General features: G+C 37.1%; 1 protein-coding gene across 1 annotated transcript in view; it reads left to right on the top strand.

Annotated features, from left to right (window-relative positions):
- Positions 1 to 24,995, top strand: part of ERBB4 (erb-b2 receptor tyrosine kinase 4) — a 777,579-nt gene that overhangs the window by 389,047 nt on the left and 363,537 nt on the right. The window contains exon 5 of the mRNA XM_068968480.1: positions 24,651 to 24,716. Coding sequence (XP_068824581.1) covers positions 24,651 to 24,716 — 66 coding nt within the window. The remainder of the gene's footprint in view (positions 1 to 24,650; positions 24,717 to 24,995) is intronic.

Below are 24,995 nucleotides of genomic sequence, written 5' to 3'. Positions count from 1 at the left end.
TACTACCATGTGTGAACATCAGTAGCTGTGGAGGTAATGCGAGGCTAAACCCAGTACAGCACTTATCATTTCTCTCTGTAAAGATGCAAAGAGAAAATTAAGCCCACACATCATACATGGTATGAGCTAATCATGGCCCTTAGCCTCCTCTGGGGCAAATAGTGAATAAACACACATATACACCTCAAGAAAGAATAACCTCTTCAGAGACAGAGCATTTTAACTCAAAACTTATGGAGGAAAATATCTTCAGGGTCATATTCTGCCAACATTTTTCATTTAAATTATTAAACAGTATACTTAGCTTCTACATTCATGTTAGCTTCTTACACCCAAGATTTTCTCAAGAATAACAGATAGAAGTTACCTCTATTTTGCTAAAAGTCTTGCTTACAGAGTGAGCCTTGTTTACCCTTTCAGAGTAAACTGAGTTTCTGCCTTAAAGATTAACTCCTCTGCACCCCACAAACATATTGCTCTAGCTGTTAAAATGTTCAATTTTCTACCCTCAAATAGATCTTCATGACCATAGGTTGTCAGAAGGAAATAGCAGAGATGTCGTGTATCATGGTCTACCACTGCAAAAGGCAAGGTTTTCTTATCTCCATTGATAAGTAGATTAATGGTTTCCAAACTTAGACATTTGTCAGAATCTATGCCCAGGGATTCTTACTGAGTAAGTTTGGTTTAAGGATGAGAAGCTACCTATTTTCAAAGTACTCTAATTGATAACAAGGTAAGGGGTAAGTAACACTGATCTACTGTAGGATTTCAATGCTAGTAAAATGATTAGTAAAGCTTATTATAAAGATCTTGTTTCATACTGTATGCTGATTCAAAATTGACATACAATGCATAGACTTTCTGCAAGTGAGTGGCTACCAAATATTTCATGAGCCTCCTCTTAGCAAATATGTAAGTGTCATCATGTAAAACTTCTATCACTAATTTAATTAATAACTATAGCAATGCTTTAAGGGCCTGTGACCTTTTGGGCCTGGTATATCACATACAATTAGAGAACTGTATTTCTAATTCTTATAGAAAGCCTGTAAGGTAGATATTAAGAGCTCCATTTGGGGTTGCTGAGAGTGATTTTAGCAGTAAGTGCTCACTGTCTTCCAGTGAATGGTTGAAGAGATCAAAATTTTATAAAATGGCAGGTCTCTGGGGTTCAAATTGTCCTGTTGAGGGCAGCTATCAAGATTTTACTGTTTGAAATTATTTTAAATTTTAAGAAAATTTTTCGCTATGGAAATTTTTATTGAAAAAATCATTACTTAACTAAAAGATACTATGAAAAAGGTTTTCACACTGTTCAGACAGAATGGAGAGAGGCCATGCAATCAGACTAATCAGCTTTTCTTTGAAGTAGTATCTCCTAGCATTTTTTGAAATGGAGAACTTTTGGAATCAGAAATCCTTAGCAATGAATGATATCTTTTTTATTGGGGGGAAAAAAGTAATAAGAGCTACAGGCTTTGTTTGACTGGGTAAGAATCACAAAACTCCAATCAAAGTGATACAATAAAAAATAAATTTTTCCTAATTGTCTTATAGATGGATAAGTCAATAAGCAAAAAAGAGGTATATACATACATATAGATAGGCAGGAAATTCTGACATACACTACAAGCTGGATGAACTTTGAGGAATTTATGCTAAGTGAAATATGCCAGTCATAAGAAAACATACCATAAGATCTTATTATATGCAATACTTAGGGTAGTTAAAAATCATAAAGACAGAAAATATAGTGGTGGTTGCAGGAGCTAGGAGTGCAAGAGGATAAGAATGATTTTCTAATTTCAGAGTTATAAGATGATTTATACATAAGGGATAGATTGTGATGATTGTTGTACAACAATATGAATGTATTTAATTCCCCCAACCTGTACACTTAAAAGGAGTTAAGATGGTAATTTTATGTTATGCATATTTTTCTCTAGTAAAAATGTTTAAAATATAATTTGGAAACATTCATGTAAAGTGACTATCAGTAAGAGAACTCTGGTGATCTTCCACATTTTTTATTCCATTTTTTCCATAATTTCAAAAAATATCCTCCTATGTAAAGCTTTGATTCATCCTGCTTTTTGAGGATTTGCAAATAATTCTAAGTCTGGAAGACTTAGGTGTAGGGATTGAAATGCCAGTTGGATAAAAATTGACTTAAATTTTCACAAATTTTAAGAGACTTATCTGGATCACATAAGATAATGTGTGGACTCAAGTACTTGGTTAGTGTGAAAAAGATTACAGAGCATTCCATAGCTGAGTTAAAAACAGAAATAAATAAACCCTGTTTAGATACTGGTGTTTGAAACAACTAGGTAGAACTGAATAAAAATTGTACTGAATCCATTCAGTATTACTCTCTACTATTTTTCTCTATGGGCTTCCCTTGTGGCTCAACTAGTAAAGAATCTGCCTGCAATGTGGGAGACCTGGGTTCGATCCCTGGAGTAGGAAGATTCCCCTGGAGAACGTGTAAGTGAAGTCGCTCAGTCGTGTCCAACTCTTTACGACGCCATGGACTGTAAGCTACCATGCTCCTCCGTCCATGGGATTTTCCAGGCAAGAGTACTGGAGTGGGTTGCCATTTCCTTCTCCAGAGGATCTTGCCAACCCAGGGTTCGAACCCAGGTCTCCTGCATTGTAGGCAGATGCTTTACCATCTGAGCCACCAGGACTAGGGAAAGGCTATCCACTCCAATATTCTGACCTGGAGAATTTCAAGGACTGTATAGTCTCAGTTCAGTTCACTACAGTCTCTCAGTTGTGTCCGACTCTTTGCGACCCCATGAACCGCCCAACACCAGGCCTCCCTGTCCATCACCAACTCCCGGAGTTTATTCAAACTCATGCCCATTAAGTCAGTGATGCCATCCAACCATATCATCCTCTGTTGTCCCCTTCTCCTCCTGCCTTCAGCCTTCAATCTTTCCCAGCATCGGGGTCTTTCCAAATGAATCAGCTGTTTGCATTAGATGGCCAAAGTATTGGAGTTTCAGCTTCAGCATCAGCCCTTCCAATGAATATTCAGGACTACGGGGTCGCAAAGAGCTGGACACGACTGAGCGACTTTCACTTTCACTATTTTTCTTCAATTTGTTTACGCTATAATGGGTTAAGAGTGATTATGTATGTGTCTGTATTCTGTTGTACAGCCATAATTTATAGATTTCCTTACCATTCACATGTTTATTCCTGTTTACTAATGAATTGATTATTGTTTTCATGAAACTCAATTGCAAACTTGAGTGAAATTTAAAGAACTTACACTTTCCTTTCTTGTCTAATTTCTCATCACTTAGAGAAAGCTAGGAAATTAAAGGAAGATGTTTATAAGTAACTGAAAATGATGTATTCAAGTTTCCCCTTTCATACCATTAAAAAAAAAAAAAAGAAGTTTTAGACATGTCTTCCCTCTCCTGTTGGTTCCCCTCACTATGCCACTTTTATTTTAAAGTTGAGAGCAGAGGTAGGAGAGAGTCTGCTAGTTACACTGAAGGGTTGGGGCAGGGGAGCTGACATCCCTACAGTGAACTGGGGAAAGATGAATAAGGAGATCAAGCTGCTAACCCACTTAGCAATCTTTCAAGCCTAGATTGTTGCAGGCAGCCCTATGCAACTTTTACTTAATTCTTTGCTGCCTGGCAAGAACAAATTATGTTCTATTTAGAGGCGATTCTTTTGGCAATTGTAGGTGCTCTTTCTAAGCAGGGAAGAGAAAATGGAAAGGAAATTACGCAGTGACATTTCTCTTAAACTTCTCCTTTAAGTATAAGCAAGAGAAATACATAAAAGGAATAATAAAAAAAAAAAACCTTGATTAAAAAATGTACAAAAGAAAGTCATCTCAAAATTAGATGTCCTGGTCATCCTCTTTCATTCTCCTAGCTCCTCACACTTTATTAAACTAAGATTTTTGTCTAGGTAGCTTTAAAAAATATATTCTCTGTGCAATCAGTTCAAATTTTATACCCAGGAGTAGAACACAGCATTATAAGAGCTACCTATATGTCCAAGTTACTAGTTACTTTACTAATAATTATTACTAGTTATAATTTGCCAAAGTGTATTTTCCAGAATGGAGACATTTGCTTTACCAGAAAAAAATACAATGATAAAATTAAAGGCTTTTAAAAGCAATAAAATGTTGGATAACCAACACTTCATTTCTAAATTTGAGTTACATAGTTGTAAATATCAAATATTTTATTGAAAAAAAATGTGCTGTGTATTTTAATGGAATAAATACACATCTGTGGTTCCTTATGGTTATATGATTGACAGAGATCTTCCTCTTTGAATCGGTAGAAGTGAAGTGAAGTGAAGTCACTCAGTTGTGTCCGACTATTTGCTACCCCGTGGACTGTAGCCCACCAGGCTCCTCCATCCATGGGGTTCTCCAGGCAAGAATACTGGAATGGATTGCCATTTCCTTCTCCATTGAATCGATAGAGAAAAATAAATTAATATCATGCAGGTTTGTAGCATTCTTATGAAATGATAAATTATTCCAATTAATTCACACAGCAGATTCAGACATTTTACCTGAGGGAGAAAAAAATATTATCTCATTAATAGTAACAATTTAGAATAAGAGTATAATGCGTACATGCATGCTAAGTCATTTCAGCTGTGTCCAACTCTGAAACACCATGGACTGTAACCTACCCAGGCTCTTCTGTCCATGGGATTCTCCAGGCAAGAATACTGGAGTGAGTTGCAATGCCCCCCTTCACAGGATCTTCTCCACCCAGGGATCAAACCCATGTCTCTGATGTCTCCTGCACTGGCAGGCATAATCTTTACCACTAGCAGTATTTTTATATTATTATCCTAAATCTGGGGACTATGATCAGCCTTCTTTTAGCTTCCCATTGCCATTTATAGGTAAATATGCCTACAATTCTGTGGGGTTAGAAAGCAGAATGGGGAAGGGCACCATTTTTAAGTTAATTTTTATTGGAGTATAGTCGCTTTCTTGAGAAGCAAATTGCAACCCACTCTAATATTCTTGCCTGGAGAATCCATAGACAGAGGAGCCTGGTGGGCTATAGTCCTTAGGGTCGCAGAAAGGTGGACACGACTGAGCAACTAACACACACATACACACACAGTTGCTTTACAGTGTTAGTTTATGTTGTACAACAAAGTAGATCAGCTATATGTATAAATACACTGACTCTTTTTTGGATTTCCTTCCCATTTAGGTCACCACAGAGCACTGAGTAGAGTTCCCTGAACTATGTAGTAGTTTCACATTTGTTGTTCTTGTTCAGTTGCTAAGTCATGTCTGACTTTTTGTGAGCCCATGGAATTCAACATGCCTGACTCCTCTGTCCTCCACTATTTCCTGAAGTTTGTTCAAATTCCTTCAAGCTGGTGTTGCTATCTAACCATCTCATCCTTTGCTACTCCTTTTTCCTTTGGCCTCCAATCTCTCCCAACATCAGAGTTTTTTCTGATGAGTCAGCTCTTTGCATCAGGTGGCCTAAGTATCAGGTTCTCATTATCTGTTTCATACATACGGTCAATAGTTGATATATATGTCAATCCTAGTCTCCCAATTCATCCCACCCTTCTCTTCCCCACTTCATGTCCATACATTCTCTATACCTGTATCTCTATTTCTGTTTGGAAAATAAGATCATTTATGCCATTTTTCTAGATGCCACATGTATGCACTAATACACGATATTTGTTTTTCTCTTTCTGACTTACATCACTCTATATGATAGACTCTAGGTAATTCTACAAGGACACGTTTTTAATGCTCTTGACATCCACCAGTAGGACCCTTCACCTTACTCATTGAATGGTGGTGGTGGTGGTTTAGTCACTAAGTCATGTCCGGCTCTTGTGACCCCATGGGCTGTGGCCTGCCAAGCTCCTCTGTCCATGGGATTCTCCAAGAAATAATACTAGAGTGGGTTGCCATTTCCTTCTCCAGGGGATCTTCCTAATCCAGGAATCAAACCCAGGTCTCCTGCATTACAGGCAGACTCTTTACCAACTGAGCAATGCTATCTGTTCATTTCTCAGGTACATCAAAGGTTTTAGCTGTGTGCTGTGTGTTTAGTCGCTCAGTGGCGTCCAACTCCTTGCAACCCCATAGACTGTATGTAGTCTTCCAGGCTCCTCTATCCATGAGGATTCTCTGGGAAAGAATACTGGAGTGGGTTGCCATGCTGTCCTCCAGGGGGTCTTCCCAACCCAGGGACCCAGGTCCCTGGCGTAACATTCTATGCAAATTCTTTACCATCTGAGCTACGAGGGAAATCCAAAGATTTTAGCAAGTGACTCCAAATCATCTCTTAACTCCATGCAAGTCATTCCCTAACTGACTTTGAATAAATATTTGTTAATGATCTCATTAAACACCCTTGCATACTAATATCTTGACCTCCTCAAATCTGTGGAACTTCCTCAGTGTTTGCTCTAATCCTAACAAAACCAGGTCTTATTGTGACAAAGTTTGTATTCCTAGGTATGTTTCATCTATTTTGTGTGTTCTGTCCTCCGTTGTCCTACATGATTATTCTGTTCTTGCATCTGTTAATATAAATTAATTACTTGATTATATCAGTTAAGAGTGTGTAATATGGAACCTATATTTATGGGCTCCAATCTCAGGCCTGTCTAAGGCCTATTGCTGCTGCTGCTGCTGCTAAGTCGCTTCAGTCATGTCCGACTCTGTGCGACCCCATAGATGGCAGCCCACCAGGCTCCCCTATCCCTGGGATTCTCTAGGCAAGAATACTGGAGTGGGTTGCCATTTCCTTCTCCAATGCATGAAAATGAAAAGTCAAAGTGAAGTCACTCAGTCTTGTCCGACTCTTAGCGACCCCACGGACTGCAGCCTACCAGGCTCCTCCGTCCATGGGATTTTCCAGGCAAGAGTACTGGAGTGGGGTGCCATTGCTTTCTCCACTAAGGCCTATTACTTACTGTATAATGTTTGGGAAGTTAATAATCTTCTCAGGCCTCAGCTTCCTCATCTGTAGTATTTTCCTTCTAAGGTTGTCATGAAAAATAAATAGCTTAGAACAATGTCTGCTACATGATTAAAATGGTGCTATATCTAAACCATGACTAACTCTTTAACATGCTAGCTGATAAGGACTTCACAAATGAAAACAATAGCTATATATGCAATAGTTTACAGATCATTAATTTTTTTCTATAAATAATAACTCAGTTTCCAGATCTATCTAGTAGTTCATCAACAAGAAACTCCACTGAAATATCTCATTGATGGAGTCCTATTTAAAAAGCATATTATAAATCCATTAATCTTGAGAGGTAGTTTGTGTGTGTGAACTTCAAAGGCAAATTAAAGAGAACATTTTACACCGAGACATTTTAGGCTTATTACTTACTGTAAAGCTTTTGGGGTCACTTTCTTATAACAATCATCAATTTTAAAATCACATTTTCATTCCTTAGGCTTACAGTGGCATTTTAGAAATGTGCCTATTTGTTAACGTGGTTGTTTCGATTTTAAGTATGAGGGCTTGGGGGAGAAAAAAAAAAAATATATATATATATATATATATAAATAGCTAAATCCTTTTGGCAGGTGAAAAAAATGGTAGAAACATAAGATGAGACTTCTGGCTGTTATGCCTAAAAGAGTCTGTTTAATGTAGTGCCGTGGATCTACCTAATCTTTTCCAATATGTTACCCATTTTTCTTTGTTATCTGTCTCCGTGATGTCTCATCTCTCCAACTGACTGCTACAGGCTAGCAATCTGTAACAAACACTCATTCTCAATCTTTAGATATAATAAAAAAGGGAGACTACAAGATTAATGGCCCAAGCCATAATTATAAAGTCTCAAACCACAGATATTATAAGACCTTTCAAATTTTACTCAGGGTGGAAGAAGCTGGGTTATCACTATAATGTGAAGATAATGGTCTGTTAGTGAAGAAAATGTTGAGTTATTTGATCTGGGAAGCTGGCTGTGTTTTGAGTACTGTTAGGAACTGTGGAGAGGAAATTATTTCTTCCCTTAAGGAGCTTGTAATAATTTCATCCATTTCAGTTGTCTCATGATAATACCTATTTCTTATTAATTCATAGGGGAGATAGATCTGCATTGGAGTTGTCAAGTAGAAGGCAGATGAAAACAGGATGCTCGTGGAGACCATGCCATACATAGATATTGGCAATTTCATACTGTTCATCATGAAATAGAACCTGTGTATCACTTCTTAAGTAATGAGTACTCTGACAGGATATAAACAACAAATGTGGGAATATTTGAGGTCTTCTTTTCCCACCTGCTCAAACATTATGTGTCTGCCAGCCTCTTTCCAGTACATTGGACCAAACTGTCGCTCATACCTACACATACACACACACACACACACACACACACACACACACACACACACAGAGTCTCCCTAGAATGTTGTATTGTACACTTAGGATATAAGTGCATTAAAAAAAAAAATGGGCAGAGAATCATTTCACCAGAGATCTGGATGGAATAAAATCAATTTAGGGAGAATGTCAAAGTCAGTCAATGCCATAATAATAACACAATGAGAAACGAGTAGATTATTGAAAGCTTTGTGATGGGAGAAGGCATGAAGAGAGAGAGAGAGAGAGAACTTGGAGAATAGGGTTGTAGTGAATGAAAGACTTAAGAGAGTGAGAGCTAATATTAAGAATTGTGGCCATGGGCAAAACTTTGGATCCCATTTAAAATACCCTTTGGGAGGAGGAAAGTTCTTTCATGTGAATTTTGGCTGTTGAGCCATGCTTCTCAAATGTGAGACTACTCATAGACTGAACATGTACCAGGTTATGATTCCTTGGGGATCCCTTAGCACCTCTGACTAGCAGTCTCAAGAATGAGCATTATGGGATGGGCAGAGACCCCACCATCATGAAAAGTAATTGTCTGCAGTAATTCAAAGAATTGTGCCTCTGTGTGTTTCTCTTTTTGTCACATACTTTGAAATATTCTCTGCCCCCTCTCCCTCCTTTCATGTAACTGAGCTGAAATATTCAAGAGTGTGGTATTCCAATAGTAGAGGGACATTTAACTGCTTTTGTATTATTAGTAACATTCCTGTTGATACTATGGCTTCTCAATGCTTGCAGAGACCTCTGAAACCCACTGTTCCTATCTACGAAGCCTGTCAAAGTTCCTAAGATGTCACAGGTTCCCTATTTCCATAGCTTGATTTTGATACCTCACTGATCATTTCGGCTGTCTGCATTAACTTGTCTGTCTCCAGATCACTTCCTCTGTCTTCTGTATTACCTCTGCTGACCGTCTCCATCTCTGTCTCTCTTTGTTTTTCTTTATAGTTTTAAATACAATATTGTGAGGGAGAGAGAAAGGTAGTAATATGGATTGATGCTTATTGCATGCCAGATACTTTAGACACATCATTCAACTTAATCACCTCTAACGTATATAGGAAGCAAGTATCATCATCTATATTTTATAAATGAGGAAAGTCAACTCAGGTAAAGTTTGTTGCCTAAGGTCCCATCAACTGTAAATAGTGAATACTGAACATGGGATTGACATGTCCACACTGCTATATTTAAAATGAATAACCAATAAAGACCTACCATATGGCACAAAGGAATTCTATTCAATATTAAATAATAACTTGATTTAGTCTTTTTTGGGAAAAGCCTTGGAGAAAGAGAACAGAGGAGCCTCATGGGCTACAGTCCATAGGATAGCAGAGTCAGACAAGACTGAAGCAACTTAGCACAAGCACAATACATATATCTATATATATCTATATATTCAATGTTTAAAGAGAGGTCAATTTAGTAGAAAATATGATTGATTTAGTTGTTATTATCTATTAAGTTTCTACTGCCCATATGCTATAGAGGTTATGATAACCAACTAGCAGTTAGATATGTAAATACAAAGGTCAAAAGTAAATCTGGCCTGGAGAGCAAGTCTGATTTATGGGAGACAGATTTTTGTTTTTGCTTGCTTCCAAGTTTATACCTATGTTTTGAATATTGATGCTGTCAAAGATACTACCTTTTAATATTAATAGATCATATATTTGTAACTTACCTTACACTTACTGATTTATTAGGTAACAATATTAATGATCACTAGTATTGTAATTTCTAACTCTTGTTAGAAATACATGTTTTCTATGTTCTGTTTGCTAATGGTTCTCAATGTAATCATTAGTAATACTTTATAATGTTTAATTTGCTTAATTGAACTCCATGGTCAGAGGAGCCTGGTGGACTAAGTCCATGGGTGGCAAAGAGTTGGAGACGACTGAGTGATTAAAATTTTTGCACTTGTATTCTAGAAACTGATATTTGATATTTTAAAAAATGAACAAATCATTTGTACTTATTAAAAAAAACTGAATGCAAATAAAAATGACTTCAGTTTAGTTCAGTCGCTCAGCCGTGTCGGACTCTGCGACCCCATGAACCACAACACCGTAGGCCTCCTTGTCCATCACCAACTCTCAGAGTTTACCCAAACTCATGTCCATTGAGTCGGTGATGCCATCCAACCATCTCGTCCTCTGTTGTCCCCTTCTCCTCTAGTGCTCAATCTTTCCAAGCATCAGGGTCTTTTCAAATGAGTCAGCTCTTCACATCAGGTGGCCAAAGAATTAGAGTTTCACCTTCAACATCAGTCCTTCCAATGAACACCCAGGGCTGATCTCCTTTAGGATGGACTGGTTGGATCTCCTTGCAGTCCAAGGGACTCTCAAGAGTCTTCTCCAACACCACAGTTGAAAAGCATCAATTTTTCGGTGCTTAGCTTTCTTTATAGTCCAACTCTCACATCCATACATGACTACTGGAAAAGCCATAGCCTCGACTAGATGAGATGGACCTTTGTTGGCAAAGTAATGTCTCTGCTTTTTAATATGCTATCTAGGTTGGTCATAACTTTCCTTCAAAGGAGTAAGCATTTTTTAATTTCATGGCTGCAGTCACCATCTGCAGTGATTTTGGAGCCCAAACAAATAAATCAGCCACTGTTTCCCCATCTATTTGCCATGAAGTGATGGGACTGGATGCCATGATCTTCGTTTTCTGAATGTTGAGCTTTAAGCCAACTTTTTCACTCTCCTCTATCACTTGCATCAAGAGGCTTTTTAGTTCTTCTTCACTTTCTGCCATAAGGGTTGTGTCATCTGCATATAAGAGTTTATTGACATTTCTCCCAGCAATCTTGATTCCAGCTTGTGCTTCTTCCAGCCCAGCATTTCTCATGATGTACCTTGCGTATAAGTTAAATAAGCAGGCTGACAATATACAGCCTTGACGTACTCCTTTTCCTATTTGTACCCCAAAGAAAATGACATCAGAGCTTATGTTTTCTGCAATTTAGCAGGAGTTATAGGAACAGAGTGCAGTAAATGACAATATTGTAAATGGTTATATGCACAATAGTACTTTTGAATAATAGATTTTTCAGTATTCTATCTTCTCTAAACTGTGGGCTATAATTTTCTGTTACAAAAAATGCTGTCATAATAATTGCTAAAATATATTTATATTTAACTGACAATCATTTTATTGCCATTTACAGTTGAATCAATAAATAAACAGTAGAATCAAAGTAAATGTCAATTAGGAATTTTAAAATGGACAGGAACAAAAGATTTTGACACAAACACACTAAGTGACATGCTATCAAGGAATTAATCTCTTCTTCCATTTAAAGGGTGTTTTCTGTTTTCTTATGGATAAAATGGAACAAATAATAGTACTTATGATGCTATTGTATAAATTAAATGAAATACTATGTGTAAAGCTCTCCGTCTACTAGTTAGAATGTAGAAAGTGCTTACTAAATTGTAGATGATGTGGTGAGGTTGATGATGATATCTAGATTGAATTATACAACACAGTGTAAGCCTTAATGTGTGAAATAAACACTTAAGTACAAAAAGCAAAAAAAAAAAAAAAAAGAACATATAGAGAAGTTAACTAACCTAACTAAGGAACTAAGGAATGACACAGCCAGTAAGAGAGAGAAAAATGAAATTCTTACCCGTCCCATGCCAGATAGACTCTGTGCATGTGTGTATCTATCTGTTGATATTCACATGAAATACTGATTTAGAACCACACATGGCAGGAATTTATATTGATCCTGTTAAATGTCTTATTGTTACTTTTGGCTCATTTTACCTTCCAAGTGCTCTTAAAATCTTAACTTTTATCCTCTGTGTGAACAACCACTGCTTTGTCCAGAGTTGTGTCATTTTCAAAACCAGCAAGCATATTCCATTGTTTTATCCAACTCTATGATGAAAAGGTCAAATATGATAGGTATGTACAGAGGCCTTTGACACACTGCTAGAACCAGCACATAAATCTAGGCCCACCAGGACCATCAGTCCTTTTATCAGGTGTTCTGATACATACACCAGGCATCTAGAGATCCACACATCAGTGTCAGATTCCATCAGTGTTTTCCAGAAGCATATCAAAAAGGACATAGTTAAGTTCTTTCTGATATCCAGATCATCCCTCCATAAGCTATAAATCTTTAAAATAAGACAGGAAATTAGTGATATCCTTTTAATGTGTATTTTTTAAAATACATGTACTGATCTCCTACATACCCTAAGTGTTCCATAAAGCCAAAAGGTTAATTGAATTATAGTATGTCTATATGATGGGAGATAAATACAGCCAAAAAAAGAAAAAATCACACTTGTTTAATGTCACTTCAAAATGTACAATATAAAATATGAAATATATCTGCTATGAAAATAGCAGATTACAAAACTATGTCGAGTATTTTATTAATTTATAAACTATGCATATGTGTATATATATAATTCAAAAAATGAAAAACATCAAATGCAAAGTTTATGGATGATATTTATCTTCTTATTTTATATTTTCTTAATTTTAAATAGTTTGAATTTGAACATGTGTTAGAAGTAAAATCTACCAAATCCATCTGAAATATTCAATATAAATAATGTAGGTAAGAGAAGACCTCATTGAGAGGTGGTATCTAGGAGAACCAAGAGAGCAAGTGAACAATTTGACTACAAGCTGTCAGAGAAAGAGAGGTCCAGGGAAGAAAAGCATAACAATTCTAAGTGAGTCATGCATTTTGTTTATCTTCTGGAAACAGCAGGAGTGAGAGTGAGAAGAGTGAACCAGGAAGGGAATAACAGGAGATAAGGTTATGGAGGCCTGGAAGAGAGGACCAAATATTCTCAGATCTCAACGACCATCAAAAAGGAACTTGGGGTTTTACTTTGAGAAAAATGGAAGTTATTGGGATTTGACCTGGTCTAAGAACATCATGTGACTCAGTGTTAGGAATCCACCTGTGTTGCAGGAGATGCAGGTTTGAACCCTGGGTCAGGAAGCTCCCCTGGAAAAGGAAATGGCAACCCACTCCAGTATTCTTGCCTGGGAAATCCTATAGACAGAGGAGTTTGGCAGGGTACAGTCCATGGGGTCACAAAAGAGTTGGACACAATTTAGGAAATAAACAGCACCACACCAGCTAATATATTGAGAAGAGATGGTAAAGAAGCCAGAGCAGAAACTAGGACACTAGTTTGGAGGTTATTGCATTAATCCAAGCAAGAAGTAATAGTGCTTTAGTGATGTGGGTGATAGAAAATGATTGGACACTTATATGTACTTTAAAGTTAGAATCAACTGCATATACTAGTGAATTTGGATCTGGGATGTGACAGAAAAAGAGTTGCTGAAAATTACTTCAAAATCTAATCAATCTCTGAAAAGGTTGTGCTGCTATTATCTGAGATGAAGAAGGCTTTATAGGGATAAATTTTTGGTGGGGGTGGGAAGATCAGGGATAAATTTTTTTCATTTTATTTTTTAATATAAATTTATTTATTTTAATTGGAGTTTAATTACTTTACAATGTTGTATTGGTTTTGCCATCAGTTCAGTTCAGTTCAGTCACTCAGTCATGTCTGACTCTTTGCGACCCCATGAATTGCAGCACACCAGGCCTCCCTGTCCATCACCAACTCCCGGAGTTCTCTCAGACTCACATCCATCGAGTCAGTGATGCCATCAAGCCATCTCATCCTCTGTCATCCCCTTCTCCTCCTGCCCCCAATCCCTCCCAGCATCAGAGTCTTTTCCAATGAGTCAACTCTTCGCATGAGGTGGCCAAAGTACTGGAGTTTCAGCTTTAGCCTCATTCCCTCCAAAGAAATCCCAGGGCTGACCTCCTTCAGAATGGACTGGTTGGATCTCCTTGCCGTCCAAGGGACTCCAACACCACAGTTCAAAAGCATCAATTCTTCAGTGCTCAGCCTTCTTCACAGTTCAACTCTCACATCTATACATGACCACAGGAAAAAACATAGCCTTGACTAGAAGGACCTTAGTCGGCAAAGTAATGTCTCTGCTTTTGCATATGCTATCTAGGTTGATCATAACTTTTCTTCCAAGGAGTAAGCATCTTTTAATTTCATGGCTGCAGTCACCATCTGCAGTGATTTTGGAGCCCCCCAAAATAAAGTCTGACACTGTTTCCACTGTTTCCCCACCTATTTCCCATGAAGTGATGGGACCGGATGCCATGATCTTTGTTTTCTGAATATTGAGCTTTAAGCCAACTTTCTCACTCTCCTCTTTCAGTTTCATCCATACATCAACATAAATCTGCCACAGGTATACACGTGTTCCCCATCCTGAACCCCCCTCCCTTCTCCCTCCCTGTACCATCCCTCTGGATCGTCCCAGTGCACTAGCCCCAAGCATCCAGTATCATGCATCGAACCTGGACTGGCGATTCATTTCATATATGATATTATACATGTTTCAGTTCCATTCTCCCAAATCATCCTACCCTCTCCCAGTCCCACAGAGTTCAAAAGACTGTTCTATACATCTGTGTCTCTTTTGTCTTGCATACAGGGTTGGACATGTAAATATTCAAACTTTTGCTAATCATACAGGTATAGACATTTTACAAAGAGTTATAAGCATAAAACTGTTCCTACGTGGTCTAGATATGTAAATTTTAGAGAATTTAACCTACTAGGATTATATGAGGATTGACTGTGTTAATATACATAAAATATTTAGAGGATTCCTAAAAATTTCAACCACATAAGGCTGATCAAGCTGGATACTGCAGACCTCCAAGGGAATATCTAAATAGACTACACTCTATCTAGGATGAAGGATGCTCTGGGAATGTTCCTGGTAGCCCTGGCTGGTTCATTATAAGTGCTCATAAATCTACTGATTATCACTATTATTGATTGTAAACAGCAGACATATCTAAATATATTCTTTTAAGTCTGCTAGTAAGGTCCTTAATTCAGACTCCATCTTATTATATGTTTAGTATGACATTTGACATTGATTGGAACTAATTCTGTTCCTCAGTAGGGGGAATTATATTCTATGTTCACAGCTATGAACAAATATGAATTGATGCTTTATAATTGCTTAATTTGGTAGAAATCTTTGCCATTACCAAATATGAAAGCTTCCAGTTTTTCAGGAAATTAAAAAAATGTATATAATGTGAATCATTTTTGTTATTGATAGTATGACTTTTCCAAAAATCATAGGGAAAAAAAAAAACAACAAGGGAACATGTTGGCTTCTTTGCTATGGTTCTCTTTAAAGTTTGTCTCTGTTCGTATGCTGGGAAAATATAAAATATACAGAATAGCAGTATCATAGATAGCATTGTATCAGACCTTTCCATTCAATGAGAAATTAAATTCCGTTAGTAAGAATTCCTTTAGTCTATTCATTTGACATAATATGTATTAGATTACTTCTGTCAGTCACTCTTAAGATCACATGAGGCTATGGATGTAAATAAGTAACAATCTTATGTTCTAAATAGGTTATCATCAAATTTCTCTTTGACACTGAAATTTGTGTAGATCAGTCCATTCTCTTAGATTCTGTAGATAGAAACATTTGAACTCAACATGCTAACAGAGTACCTGGTTTTCATTATTATGTATGATTTAAAGAGGTTTTGAAAAATGATGCGCTTATCAGTTTTCCCACCTCACTTTCCCCAGGCTTCTAATTGTACCTGGGGTTTCTGCTATTATCATGCCTATGCTAGACCTACCTGTGTGTTTACAGAAGACCTCAGAAGAAGCCAAAATTTGCTAAGTAGGCTCAGTATTTTGAAACCTTTGCAATTCTGTGTGCCACACTAACTGGTCAGTCTATCAGCTTTTCTCTGTAATCCTCTCTGAGATGGTAATGGACTTGGAGATAACTGTGTGCTTTGGTGGTCATAGATTTGTCCTCAGTTGTTGAACTTACGGGGAAAGGGTGGATAGAAGTGTTGAAGAATGAACTTGATATATTTCACCCTTCTGTCAAAAATTACTCTTGATCACATGAATAGATATGTTACTCTCAATCCTTTCACTTAGGTTGCATGAAATGAATAACATGATGCTACTTATAAAAATGTTAATGAGGTTGACATGACTTATTTCTTTTTCAATACAGTAATTAGTAAAACAATTTAAACATCAAGTTTTGTTTTAATTTGCTGCTAGGTGAAGTGAAGTGAAGTGAAGTGTTAGTCACTCAGTTGTGTCCAATTCTTTGTGACCCCATGGACTGTACCCCACCAGGCTCCTCTGTCCATGGGATTTTCCAGGCAAGAATGCTGGGATGGGTTGCCATTGCCTTCTTCAAGGAATCTTCTCAACCCAGGGATCGAACCCAGGTCTCCTGCATTGCAGGCAGGTTCTTTACTGTCTGAGCCACCAGGGAAGGTGAAGAATTCCATATACATATATATATATATATAATTTTTATCTTTGTCTTTCTAGTCAGTGAAAATACCTGTTCAATTTTTTTCTGAAGAGCAAAATCTATAATAATAAAGTTTCCATTCAATAATTAGCTTTCAATTCATAAAGATAGGAAGATTGAATTAAGACTATATGAAAATGTGAAGTAAGTCTATAGAAGAAATTGTGAGGATAAGTAAACACATGACAGTGAGAACTGTCAGATAGGAATAAGGGAAATATTAACATCTGACAAAAAGAGCAATCTCACATTACATTAATATCGTTAAAACCTACTAATACATCATTTGTTGGAATCATCTTGTGACTTTACTATCATAAGGGTGATTTATAATTATTTAAATTTGAAAATAAAGGCTATGTATTTTCTAGAACTCTGGAGGGAAACAAAAATGCAAATTAATGGAAATATATTCACAAATCAGAGTAAACACTGAAAATGAGAGATTACTAGATTTTCACATTGTTTAATTCTGTATATTTAGTTACCAAGAAGCTGATCAGATCTGTCACAAAATATGGCCATGATGTTAGCAGAGTTTGGAATTATATGCCAAAGTATTATACTTTTATCTATATACTTTGTTGTTGTAGATACATTATCCTTGGAATCCCTGGAATCGCTTTTTAAAAACGGATTTCTATAACTCATCACAGACTATAATACCAGCATTTTGCACAAGCTACTCACATGTCAGCACTAACTTTTAGGAGTCATACCCTGACACCTTCTTCTACCTTGCAAGTCAAATCACCTCTTTTCAAAGCTCAAAAACCTTGACCAACACCATAACACCTGTGCAGAATAAACATCAGCGGACTTTCAAGATGCTTTATAAGCTCATACTTCAACAACAATTTCTATTCAAATTGCTCAAGGGACCATAAAGTATTCATTATGGCCCCAAAGAGTTGTGCACATCCATGTCTCTGTGGCATTGTTTAGGTTAACCATTCAGCCTGGAGCTGTTCTCCCTCCTCCTGGGACAAACAAGACAGCCAAGCCCAATTGAAATCCCTGCCTCCTATGAAGATACTTTTTTAAATTCGTTTTTTCTATACATTATGCATACCCATGTTTTTGATTATCATATTTATTTGCCTATATTCCTGCCTATTTCCTGGTCCTTGAAAGCTCCTTGAGGGCAGAACACTGACTCATTCGTCTTTTTATGGTCTGGTTAGGAAAAGGAACTGGTTTAGTGTAGACTTTCAAAAATGTTTCACTTTACTCTTTTGAAATATATGGTCATAAAAAAGATACTGTTCTCTCACTCTTTCTCCAGTAAATGTAGTGGTAAGAAGTCAAGAATGCCAGTTTTTAAAAGAACTGAAAGAAGAATCTAGGGATGTAACAGCATCACCTTTTAGCTAGGGGCAGTTTGGGGATATAATCTTTTATGGTTGCCAGTGGCTTTAACTCAACTGTCCCAGCATATTACTTGCATAAGGCAGTACAAAGGTGCATATTAAATCCTGTCCCTGCTGTCAGGCAGTTTCACAAACAAGCAAAGCTTCCAACATGAATTTATGTCTCTTAAAATTATCCATGGACATGAGTTTGAGTAAACTCCAGGAGTTGGTGATGGACAAGGAGGCCTGGAGTCCTGCAGTCCATGGGGTCACAAACAACTGGACATAACTGAGTGACTGAACTGAACTGAACTGAAAATTATCAAAGTGGGTTAGGGACTCTAGCTGCTAAAAAAGAATACAAAATCTGCTGGACAAGCATAAAAGATTAAATTTAGTCCTATTTGTTAACTTCTCAGTTGCTTCAGTTGTGTCCGACTCTTTGTGACCCCATGGACTGTAGCCCACTAGGCTCATCTGTCCTTAGGATTTCCCAGACAAGAATACTGGAGTGGGCTGCCATTTCCTCCTCCAGGGTGTGAGCATGAGATTGATGCATAATGGATTGACAAACAGAGGTGATTGCCTGTGAATTGAAATAACACTTATATGCAATAATCAGCACTTATTTTTAAATTATTTGTTAAAGTGACAGAAATTTTTTTTTAAATTTTTGTTTTGTAAACATCTTCAACTGAGTCAGAATGACAGGAAATAGAAATATTAATTTAAATAACTATGCTATCACTAAAGTGAATAGAAACATCAGGTTCTTATTTTTAAGTAGTAGATTTTCCCAAATAGTTTTAAAAGTATTATCACAATAAATAATGAAAAAAATGATGTAGTTGATTGAAACATGGAGATAGGCAGATTTTGATAGCGTTGGCAAAGGCTCAGTGCACCTAAATGTTTCACCCATTTACATAAGCTAGTGTCTAGTTTCTCTTTTTTCCTATTCTCCTTTTAAAAACAAACTACTGGAGAAGTTGACTGTGTGGATCACAATAAACTGTGGAAAATTCTGAAAGAGATGGGAATACCAGACCACCTGACCTGCCTCTTGAGAATCTATATGCAGGTCAGGAAGCAACAGAACCGGACGTGGAACAACAGACTGCTTCCAAATAGGAAAAGGAGTACGTCAAGGCTGTATATTGTCACCCTGCTTATTTAACTTATATGCAGAGTACATCATGAGAAATGCTTGGCTGGAGGAAGCACAAGCTGGAATCAAGATTGCCGGGAGAAATATCAATAACCTCAGATATGCAGATGACACCACCCTTATGGCAGAAAGTGAAGAGGAACTAAAAAGCCTCTTGATGAAAGTGAAAGAGGAGAGGGAAAAAGCTGGTTTAAAGCTCAACATTCAGAAAATGATCATGGCATCTGGTCCCATCACTTCATGGGAAATAGATGGGGAAACAGTGGAAACAGTGTCAGACTTTATTTTGGGGGCTTCTAAATTTCATAGCAGCCGTGAAATTAAAAGACGCTTACTCCTTGGAAGGAAATTTATGACCAACCTAGACAGCATATTGAAAAGCAGAGACATTACTTTGCCAACAAAGGTCCGTCTAGTCAAGGCTATGGTTTTTCCAGTGGCCATGTGTGGATGTGAGAATTGGACTGTGAAGAAAGCTGAGTGCCAAAAAATTGATGCTTTTGAACTGAGATATTGGAGAAGACTCTTGAGAGTCCCTTGGACTGCAAGGAAATCCAACCAGTCCATTCTAAAGGATATCAGCCCTGGTTGTTCATTGGAAGGACTGATGCTAAAGCTGAAACTCCAGTACTTTGGCCACCTCATGCGAAGAGTTGACTCATTGGAAAAGACTCTGATGCTGGGAGGGATTGGGGGCAGGAGGAGAAGGGGACGACAGAGGATGAGATGGCTGGATGGCATCACTGATTTGATGAACGTGAGTCTGAGTGAACTCTGGGAGTTGGTGATGGACAGGAAGGCCTGGCGTGCTGTGATTCATGGGGTCGCAAAGAGTCGGACATGACTGAGCGACTGAATTGAACTGGAGACGTAGTTTATAAAACGAAGTGACACTAAAATATTATTGACATATACAGTTTCTTTTCCCAAGGAATCAGGCATCCTGTGTTACTGCTCATTTGAGAATAGATGACAGAAAGAAGGTTTTGAGTAAGACAATAAGCCATAGTTAAAGTATTAACATTTCTGTTGGGACACAAACAATAAGAGGTCACATTTATTCTCTCCACTGGAATGCTCTGGGCAGATCTCTTTTTAGGTGTTATGTAGATAAATCATATATGAGGAATATAGTGGACTTCGGAGCTACCAGGCTTTACATTTGGAATGATCCACCACAACCGGGCTTTGTCTAACTCTTTCTTCTTGAGCTGAGGAGTGGGGAGTGGCTATTGAAAAAATCAGATATATTGACTTCTTTCTTTAAACACATAGAGGGTGAACATCAGATATAACATAACCAAAACCTCTCCCTTCATAATAATGCTGAATTAAGCCTGAATTTTCTTAGAATAGTAACCATGTCTGTTTTAGCTTAATTTCAATATTTCTCATAGTTCCTGATACACAGATACAGACGGTATTCAAGAAATCATTACAAATAGATGGATGAGAGGAAAATAGGGGGAAAAAAGTTAGCATAATTTTTTTCCCCCAGTTCTGGATGAATAATTACTAAGGAGACACTTCTGGGCAGCAAAAATGTTAGAAAAAAAGCTAAAAACAGATTTTTTAAAAAAATTAGACATAATATTCCCTAAAACTACCTGCATCATGTTGCTAACTTGTGGTCGACTCTTTGCAACACCATGGACTGTATACCCTACCAGGCCTCTCTGTCCGTGGGATTTTCCAGGGAAGCACATTGAAGTGGGTTGCCATTTCCTTTTTCAGGGGATCTTCCTGACCCAGAGCTCAAACCTGCGTCTCCTGCCTTGGCAGGAGGATCCTTTACCACTGAGCCACCTGGGACGCTCCCTAAAACTACATTACTCAGTTGTCTGCAAGAATCAAACCAAGTTAGCCCAAGTGCTCAATATCACACAGTTTTGAAAACCGAAAGCTGAACTGCTGAGTGCCTGAATGGATACCAAAAGGCTCAGAGATCTAGAAACAGTGAAATGAAGGACAGGACAGAAGGAGCAGCCATTGATTCAGGAGCAGATTCAGGAGCAGCAGATTCAATTCACGGTCATCCAGCACACTTGTCATTATAGAACTTGAAAGGTGTGGGCCAAGTGATCACCTTCAATTGGTTTCCAAAAGGGACGGAGGGATTCTAAGTCTGAGTAAAACCTTGGAAAAGAAGCATTGTTAGGTTCCTCTTTTAGGAGTGATTAATATTTTTGTTTTAATATGAGTGAAAAATGGAAACTACCAAATAAAATGTCTTAACAGCTCATAGACATCATAGATAAATTATTAATATTTAAAACTTCTGTGTGTGTGCAGGCACAATATCACCTATGCCCAACTAAATGTGTCTTGCCATCACATTTTGATAAGAATCATAAAAAAATTTCTAGTAATACTACTTTTATATTAAATATGAGAGTAGGCCTTGAAATTGTAAATTGAAACTGCGAGAATAAGATTAAAAAATATGTAATCCAATTAAAGGGGATCCATTGAATATTTTAACATGTCTAATGTTACTCAGCATATTTTAACAGCTACAGATAGTTGTTCATTCACAATAAATAAAGCTAAATATTTTATTAAAACCAAACACTATTAGAGAAGTCATAGATTAAAGGATAGATCATCCTCTGCTTCAGACAATTAACAGACTACTTAATGGGTCAATTTAAAGGATTTTAACATATCTAAAGAAAGACATTAACATTTTAAACCACTTTCTCAAAAAAGTTTGTACTCAGAAAAAGTTTGCAGTGCTTTCCATTTTGTCTCACAGTCCTTTCTAATTTCCGCTGGTATAAATCAATTTAGATTTATTAGCTTTATACAAAAGAACTCCAGTCAGTTTTTAATAATAATTATCATTATCACTGATTAAAGTTATATTGTTCAGGCCAGATGGAGTTCTTTTCCTGTCAGCTAGAATGAGCTTGCATTATGTAGTTATAATGTGTTTGGATTTAAATAAACAGATGGCAGAGTGATAGGATATTATATGCTGGTGATGTCAGTAACAGTGCTTCACAAACAGAATTGCTTTAAATAAACTCCACTGGGGCCAGGATCTTGATACTTTTAAGAGTGTGGCTGGGATTGAGTTTACGTATTACATTAATTTGAAAATAGTGCTATTCACTTGTGGAAGGGTAGACCAGTAGGATGGTCTGAGGTTCAGCCTTTGAAAGGTATCTGCTGAATCTGTCCCTTAGCCGTGGAAGCCTTTAACATGCTAGGTCCATACAGTCTCATAAAGAGAAACAAGAACAAACAAATAAAAATGCCCCAGTTGTAAGAACTTCCACATCGAAAAAGAAATAAAAATTAAAGGAAGAGTTAAAAACTGTGGGTCAAGGAAAGATGGAAACCTTTGATATAACCTTATTCCATACTTTTTTACAATGTAGTTAGCTATGTTAAAATGAACATCTTGATAGGCATGTAGCCATTCACAATTTTTATTAGAAAATTAACAATAAAGTTTTCATAGACAGTGTGTTATAGAAACGCTTTTATCTTTGATACATTTTCATGTCCACTTTTCCCTAAAGATAAGCCCATTCCATCTCCTTGTACTCACAAAAGTTTGGAATGAACCTATGAAATTCAACAGCAAACTTCAAGGGGAGTCATTATACATGATTTCTTCTAGCTAATATTCTTTTGTTGTGATTGTAGGGAATTTCTCTGTGGGACAGCTTTTTTCACTGAGTCCAGTACCCATAGTAGCATCATTAAAAGGAAAATGAGGCCACAGGAAATAAAGGCTGATATTTGAGAAAGAAAGTAGTATCAATAAAAGTTTTAGAAGAGGATATTAGAAAAATAATTGAAATTAAACTTTCAAAAATAAAATAATTCTTTTCAATACTTGAAATATTTATATAAAGGTGTTGGTTTGCAAATTGGCACCTGTACACAAAGGGCAAGGAGAGATGGAAGAAAGAGGCAGCCCACACCAGATTTGTAGGTGACAAGTTTCATAAGCTAGGTGACTTATGTATGAGACTTGTCTTGGGCAGCAGCAAGGCAAGTAGATTTCAGCATCCGCCTGTCAGAGTCTTAAAAGTTTGCATCAAGGTCTTAACTAAATTTGGTCACTTACTTAGTCCAGATGGTCTCAACAACACCTTTCTCTCTCAAGGCTATGTCCTTGAAACAGCTGCTAGCATGAGAATAGTCAGAGGGACATACATTTCAAGGACAGGGAAGCAGGTGAGAAGCCTCTGATCGCCCAGGTTCAGCTTACAGGTCGACTCAGACACAATCTCTGAATGTCCTCCTCCATAAGGATATAACTAATATTGTTTCATAACTATAAACGGAAAATAACCTTTAAAAATTGTGAATCATTGTGACATACACCTGAGACTTATTAATACTGTACATTAATTATACCTCAAGAAAAAGTTTTAAAAAGACAGAGTGCAAACTGATGGTTACCAAAGCGGAAGGGGGAGGGATAAATTAGGAGTTTGGTATTAAAATATGCACTGCTGCTGCTGCTGCTGCTAAGTCACTTCAGTAGTGTCTGACTGTGTGACCCCATAGACGGCGGCCCACCAGGCTCCCCCGTCCCTGGGATTCTCCAGGCAAGAACACTGGAGTGGGAAAACGTACACACTACTATATAAAAGACAAATAACAAGCCAGGACTTTCTGTGTAGCGTAAAAGTGATACTCAATATCTTGTAAAAACCTGTGATGAAAGAGAATGTAAATATATATATACATACACACATATTTGTACAACTGAATCTCTTTGCTGTACACCTGAAACTAATACAACATTGTAAATCATCTGTATTTCAATAATTTTTAAAGATATAAAAGACCTTTGACAAAAAGAGATAATCTAAATTATGGAAACAACCTTTTTTTCTGAAGATTTATCCTATGTTTGTAATATATTTTTGTTTTCATAGACTCCACCTTCTTTTAAACTATTGATTTAATCCTTAATGTCTGTTGATATTAGTGGGCTGTGAACTTTTGAATTTATATCAAGTAGAAAAATCAGTAGAAAAAAAATATTCAGTAGTCGAAGTAAGGCTTATTTCATGTAAATATTTACTTCTGACTATCCAGGAACATTCACAAAGTCATGTATTTCCTTTTCTTGTAAAATGGTGAGAGGATTTTGAATATCAAGAGATTGTATTTCTCTGCTTCATGTGTATTTGACATTCAAATTTTGCTACTTAAGTGGGCATTTTATGAGCTATGTTTCAACTCTAGTATGACATAAAAATCCTCATAAAAAAGTAGGAATATTTCCTTTGCGATGTTAGCTCCTAGTCAGAGTGAAAGATTAAAGATTATAATACACACATGCTTTTTCCTATTCTACAGGTGGCCGTTGCCATAAGTCCTGTACTGGCCGATGCTGGGGACCCACAGAGAATCATTGCCAGACTTGTAAGTGTTCAACACTGAGAAAACATAGGCTTGAAATGGTCAAGTAATTTTAATAATTGAAGCTTTTCACACTTCTGGTTATCAGAAACCTGAAAATGAGCTTTGCTTCTGTGTGATAGACTAGTTTCTATGTAAGTAAACTGCCTAATTTCATTGCTTTCAAGTGAAACATGTAATCATTTCTTATATTTCTTTGCGGTTTCTAGATTAATGATACAGTACAGATGTGGTGATATTAACAATGACCTCAGAGTCTGTACATCAGAGGAAGTAGGAAAT

Source organism: Capricornis sumatraensis, chromosome 3 (assembly GCF_032405125.1).
Source record: "Capricornis sumatraensis isolate serow.1 chromosome 3, serow.2, whole genome shotgun sequence".
In the NCBI taxonomy this organism is placed as follows: domain Eukaryota; kingdom Metazoa; phylum Chordata; class Mammalia; order Artiodactyla; family Bovidae; genus Capricornis; species Capricornis sumatraensis.
Note: the sequence above shows the minus strand (reverse complement) of the source record. Positions and strands in the feature narration are given on the sequence as shown.